This window comes from Crocodylus porosus, unplaced genomic scaffold, assembly GCF_001723895.1.
Source record: "Crocodylus porosus isolate Cpor-Errol unplaced genomic scaffold, CroPor_comp1, whole genome shotgun sequence".
NCBI classification, from domain to species: domain Eukaryota; kingdom Metazoa; phylum Chordata; order Crocodylia; family Crocodylidae; genus Crocodylus; species Crocodylus porosus.
In genome coordinates this window covers 34,748,596-34,754,595 of record NW_017728907.1, presented here as the reverse complement: position 1 = coordinate 34,754,595, position 6,000 = coordinate 34,748,596, and the positions used below count along the sequence as shown (strand labels likewise).

The 6,000-nt window shown below is 40.6% G+C and overlaps 1 protein-coding gene across 3 annotated transcripts in view; it reads right to left on the bottom strand.

Annotated features, from left to right (window-relative positions):
* Window positions 1–6,000, bottom strand: part of HFM1 (HFM1, ATP dependent DNA helicase homolog) — a 61,695-nt gene that overhangs the window by 22,416 nt on the left and 33,279 nt on the right. For 2 of the 3 annotated variants that reach the window (XM_019531127.1, XM_019531129.1), the window contains 2 exons: window positions 5,543–5,628; window positions 1,148–1,231 (listed from right to left, as the gene is read on the bottom strand). The exons of the other annotated variant lie outside the window; for it this stretch is intronic. In XM_019531127.1, the coding sequence (XP_019386672.1) occupies window positions 1,148–1,231; window positions 5,543–5,628 (170 nt within the window). The remainder of the gene's footprint in view (window positions 1–1,147; window positions 1,232–5,542; window positions 5,629–6,000) is intronic. 3 annotated transcript variants of the gene reach the window in all.

The window sequence follows — 6,000 nt, the reverse complement described above, 5'->3', positions numbered from 1 at the left end:
AAACTTTTAACAACTCAGGCAGCTCTTCATGAAGCATTTATCACTATTAAATCTGCCTTCTGAAAACACATTTAGAGTCACTAACAAGTTAAGGACTTGTGCCAATTTACAAAATAAAAGAATAAAAATTGATCATTGTTATAATAATAGTCATAACACTTCAAACTTATTTGGAAGCTTTTACTTCAAAGTGCTTTCCAAATGTAACTAATTTTCACAAGAATTCTGAAAGTCTTTGAAGCTTTGTTGTCCACAGTTTGCAGATGAAAAAGTCAAAGCAGAATGACTACAGGATTTGTCCAAGGGCACAGAGTGAGCAAGCATCAGAACATGTTTCCCATGCTTGCAGTCAAATCACTAGAACATGCCTCTCCTCTGACGTGCACAGAATCAATTAACTGTGTGTTAATAATCTATTTTTTTTTTTAGGTTTGATACACAAAAGTATAGAAGTTGCTAAATAAGTTCTCACTGAACTTGTTTTGACCATAACTTTTGTAATTAAGATGGAAGGTCTCAGCCTTAGAGATGTCTACACAGCACACTTACTGAACCAGACAGAAGAACCCTCAAATATACCATGCTATACTGTGTAAGCTATGTTTGCACAGTGCTGCAGATGGGATAATTAGCATTGCTGAATGTCAGTGCCAATTAGTCTACCCTTGTGCTACTTGGTCCACCCCAAGTACCATGTAAACACAGCAACAGTTTCCAGTTCAGGAGGCACATTATGCAGAGCAGTGTAATGTGTCTGAAGGCACCGCTACCTGGCATGGTAAGAAAGGATTTTCTTTACATATTCACAGTTACAGGTAGTGTTATCTACTTTTGTGTTTTTAATATAAAAGCCTGCCAGTGAGCAGAAGCAGTCAGAAAAAGGAAAAAAAAAGAGCAGATGCACTGTGGAGAACAACTGATTCAAGATATCCTTCCTTTATGTCTTTTACACTAAAACTTTCTGAAGTGTGGATGCCAAGGAGTAGCTGGGGCCACAGAAGACTCCCACTTTCAGAAGAGTGAATAAGTGTTTATCAGTTAATGAAGTAATATTTTATTGAAATGATTCATTTTTACCATGCTAACATAAATACAAAACAAAGCAAACATAAATGCATTATCCAATAAATTTAAGAGAAGCAATTACCTGCTCAATATCAAGTGCGTATTTTGGAAGGTGTATCACAGACTCTTTTATTTGGTTTCCAAAAGGAGGGTGTCTGTTTAAGATCTGTAAATATTTAGTTTATATAATTTATAATAGTACAGAAATCAGCAAAGTGAATTTCAAATTAAGATTTTTTAATAAGAGAATGCAAATGAACAGTTACCAACAGTTCTTGCTCACTTGCAACTACCTTGACATCAAGGAAGTTAAGTGTTCAATATCTTTAAGATTTGGCCTATGATCTGCAAATACTATAGCTAAACTTAAAACATGCATTATTTTTCAAGACAGTATAATACCTTTAAATGCTGTATTCTGAGGCAGTTACTACTTCAAGTTACCAGGAAAGATTTGACATGAAGAAAATACCAGTTGCTCAATACTATACAAAACCTGATAAGCCACTAGCAGATTAGTCTCTCAAAAAATACCGTTGACCTCAATCCTCAACACAAAGAATCTGGAACTTATTATACTCCTTATGTCTTCCCTCCCCACCCTACCCCCAAAAGATGAAACTGTTAATAAAGACTGCCCCATTAAGCAGATCAGACCACAGACAACTGTATCTGATAAACTACACTAATCAGAGTAAGAATAAAACCCCACAAATCAGGAATAAGGACAGTTTGAAAGAAAAAATTCATAGTATGATGGTGTTTTAGAAATAATAGCAAAATAGCTGCCCATGCTGTTTGTCTGGAGCAAAGTAGATGTCACGGGGTGGGGTCCTAGGAGCGGCCATGATCTCTCCTAGTGCCCCCTACCGTACCAAGTTGGTGTCAATGCACCCTCACCATCTCACCCACCACATCTTTGATGTTACTAGTGTTAAGGGAGGCTGCCTTTTTGTCCTCTTTGACATGATACTCCTGATGTATCCAAGTCTGTGCTCCGTCTTAGATGACTCCATGCACTAAAGCCTTAGGGGCTACTCGTGGCTCCAACCACCCCTGTACCACGCCCCAAGCCTCACAGATGTATTGGACGTTGTTTGGTCAATCCTATCTGCACCCTCATGGGCGCCCTCTGGCTCCTCTTGTAATTGCCCACACCCTCATGGGTTCCCTGGGCTTGTCTCAATTGCCTGCATCCTCCCACGGATGCTCCCTGGCCTCTCTCGCAGCCACGTCCGCATTGGGGCCTCTCACAATTGGGGCTCAGGTGCCCGTAGCCATGCCTAGCCCTCGAATCCCCTCCTTGAGTCTTAAGCGAGCCCCTGTGGGGCTTCTTGCCTGCACCCGCTCTGGGGGCTTCTCACATTTGGGGCTCAGGTGGCCGTAGCCGTGCCTGGCCCCTAAATCCCCTCCTCAGGTCTTAAGTTCCTGTAGAGCTCAGGCAGCCTCGACCTTACCTGGCCCCCAATCCTCTGCACCCTTTCTCAGGGCTGGGGTCCCCACACTACCATGGAGCCCCTATGAGGCCTCCTCCAACCCCTATTAGACTTACCCAGTCCTCCGGTCTTATAAAACTACGAACAGAAACTCAAGCTCCTGGGCTACAAACATAAACTCTAAGCCAACTGGCTAACCATCATTCAAATCCCTACCAGGGCTTCCTCCACCTGGTATCCTCAAGCAGAAGCTGCTCAGGCCATCAGGCTTCTCTACTCTGCTTACTCCAGCAGACCTCCTTCTTCCTCGGCTGCTAGCGGGGAACTGCCTTCCTGGCCTCAGCCTAGATCACCTTTATATAGGTCAGGCCCTTCCCCCTTCTGGTCAGCTGACCAACTGCGGTTGCCCCGGCAACCAGCACCTGTACCTCTTTGTACCCTCAATAGGAGCAGGGTACTGAAGTGCCCTGTGACAGTAGAAAACAGTATAGCAGCAGAGAACACTTACGGCAGCATTGCTGAGTGCACCCAGCCCTTCTGACTAAGTAGGAAAGTGATGTGGTCCCAATAAATCGTCACTGCACACACAGAATGGTTTTATTTTGAAATTGCTGCTAGTTTTTGAAATGCACTTATACAGGCAACCCCCACTTAACACTGTTTCACTTAGCACTATTTCACTATAACACTCATTTTAAATTGATACCTGATTTCACTTAGTGCTCAGCGAATTTCATTATAACACTCGTGGTCACCATCTTGGGTCATTAAAAACAACTGCGGTCATCATCTGGGGTCATCAAATACTTTTGGTTTTGCTTAACACTTGTGTCGCTTAACGCTCAGTTTTTCAGGAACCAATTAAGAGCACTGAGCGGGGGTTGCCTGTATATGTACTGAAGTGTAATCATAACTTGAGTCCTATATAAGTCTATCTTCTGGACACTCTGCAGGGCATTTGTATAAGGCTGAATTTTTGGAATATTTCAGACAAAACTGTTTAGCTCTTTTTAAGAAAAGGACAGAGCAAAATGCATCATCATCATGTTATTTTTTTCTGCCCACTTCTTAATTCAGTGCACAAGAGGCAACTAAATCAGGATTATGTAGTGAAGGAGACTTATCTGCAGGAGCTTTGCCTTATTTATGTAGAAGATGGAAGATGTGTACTAAGCAGCAGGAGTCTGCAGAAAGAGAAAAAATAGTCTGATGGCTGAGATAGAATTCCAGGGCCTTTGTACACGCCACATTTTTTGCCCTCTCTTGCGCTGCAGCAGCATGCCTGTTTGCACGAGTGGGATTTCGGGACACTTTACAAGTCTTTCTGGTGCATTAAACTACAACTCCTCAGACGTAGTTTAGTTTGGCTTGCCGGGAATTAAAGTGTCACGTCCACAGATTCGTTGTGTGCAAACACAAAGGCACTCAAAGACATGTAAATGACCCTCTTTTCCCACCAGATGGCTCTGCAGCTTTTTTGTAGTTCACCCCTTTTGTCCACCAGATGCCGCTTTGATTTGCAGACTGGAGACAAAAGAGGACACCTATAATTTGTTTGTATTTTTGTGTAATTATTTTCAGATACCAGGTAAGCAGCTCAGCCTGGCATGAATCAATCTTCTGCTCACCTACCTGTGAGACACCCATGCCTTCTCATTCCCCTGCCCCAAACCTGTAATCATATCTAAATGGACAGAGCCTTTTGCTCATATGAACTCTAGAGTAATGTACCAGGATTCTTACACAATACAACTGCAAGCTCAGGACTTATCTACTGATTTAGTTCCTACTGGCTAACCCAAGAAGGGTGAGAAATGGAGCAGTTGTAGTTAAATTAATTGATTCTGTATATAAAGAACTGGTTCAAAAACAGCCAGATTAATGATTGCAAATGTGTTTAAATTAGAAAACATTTAAGTCACCAAGCTGACCTGCAGTTTTTTTACCAGAATTACTGTTCTACCAGTTTTTCCCATTTCAGGTGCATCTGTGAACAATGTTCCTTTAAAGGGGTTGTGCCACAGGACATGAGGTTCCAGCCTGGAACATGAGGACATGAAGTGTCACACTTATCCCTCCCTTCCCTACTCCCTCCTATCTCTACTCATTGTCTTTCAAACTTCCACCTATTTACATTTTCACAGGTTCTTTTCTATCATCTCAGAACAGCAGCAGTCTTGAGGATGGTAATATGTCTGAAAGCATGCAAAGAATTTTTTTCCAACTATTTAGTTGGTTTAATAGAAGATATCACATCTACCCAAAGAACCTTGCCTGCCTATGTCTTTGTCACCAGACTCATGCACTGAATCTGTTATGATAAAAGTTATAATGTAGAGTTGTTCCCTACGTGTGTATGCGTGCAACCTGCATGGGCAGCAAGCCGGGGGGGCGGGCAGGGGCTGTGGGCTGGGGCACTGGCAGAGCTGTGGGGTCAGGGGCTGTGGGTTGCAAGTGAGGAGCACAGGCAGGGCTGGGGGGTGGGGTGCAGTATGTCAGGAGTGAGAGGCAGCAGCAGAGCTGGGAGGGGGCTGTGGCTGCCTCCCACATGTGGAGTAAAATTCTGGTTCCAAAGATAAAAAGGAGTATTTTACATTTACTACAGTGAGGCCAGGATTTCACTTTACAGATATCTACTACTATAAGAATAATTGCTTAAATTCCAGAATTTCATCATTAAGATGGGCAAAGAGGAGAGATGATAAAGCACATTCCCAGAAAGAAAATCCAAATTTACTAACTGTCCTCTTTACCCATGAGATGATGACATTTCTGAATTTGATCTGTTATCTTCCTAATACTGAAAATGTCCTCAAAAAGAAACAAAATATCAATGTCATAATCCAACTAATCAATTTCCATTTTGTGAAATAAATGTATATTACTTTAATCTGATAAATGTTTGAAAACAAAACTTTTAAAACAACTGAATCTACTGATTATAAATTAGATATGTAAAAACGTATTCATAATTCATTAAATATTAATGTTAAGTGTTTTTCTTTATCATATGAATATACAAAGAAAAAATTTCAAAATACCAGTTCAAGTTCTCTTGCATTTGTATCTTCTATTTTTTTAAATGATGTCAGACCTGAATTTACCATCGCATTTGACAGCATCATACCTGTTGAAAATTGAAAATTTTTATATTTTTACAGATAGCAGTTCCTAATTCCAAGTTACTATTTTCCATAGCTACATTGTGACAAGTAAATATAAAACATATATAAATTAACTGTCTTGTCTATTTCCATATGATTTCCTTTTGGTTGGTCATTCTATTTAGATATTAATTCGGTTGCTACAACAGAAATAAGAAAACATAAATTCAGTAAAATGAAATATGAAAACTTTGAGAATGACAATTTCTTCATTAATTTCTGAAATCAAAGAAAAGTAGATCAAGGACCAATTCCTACAGGCTTTACAGAAGAAAACTGCCAAGAACTTAGAACTAACTAACTTGAATATGAATTAGTAAGCAACTATAAAAACA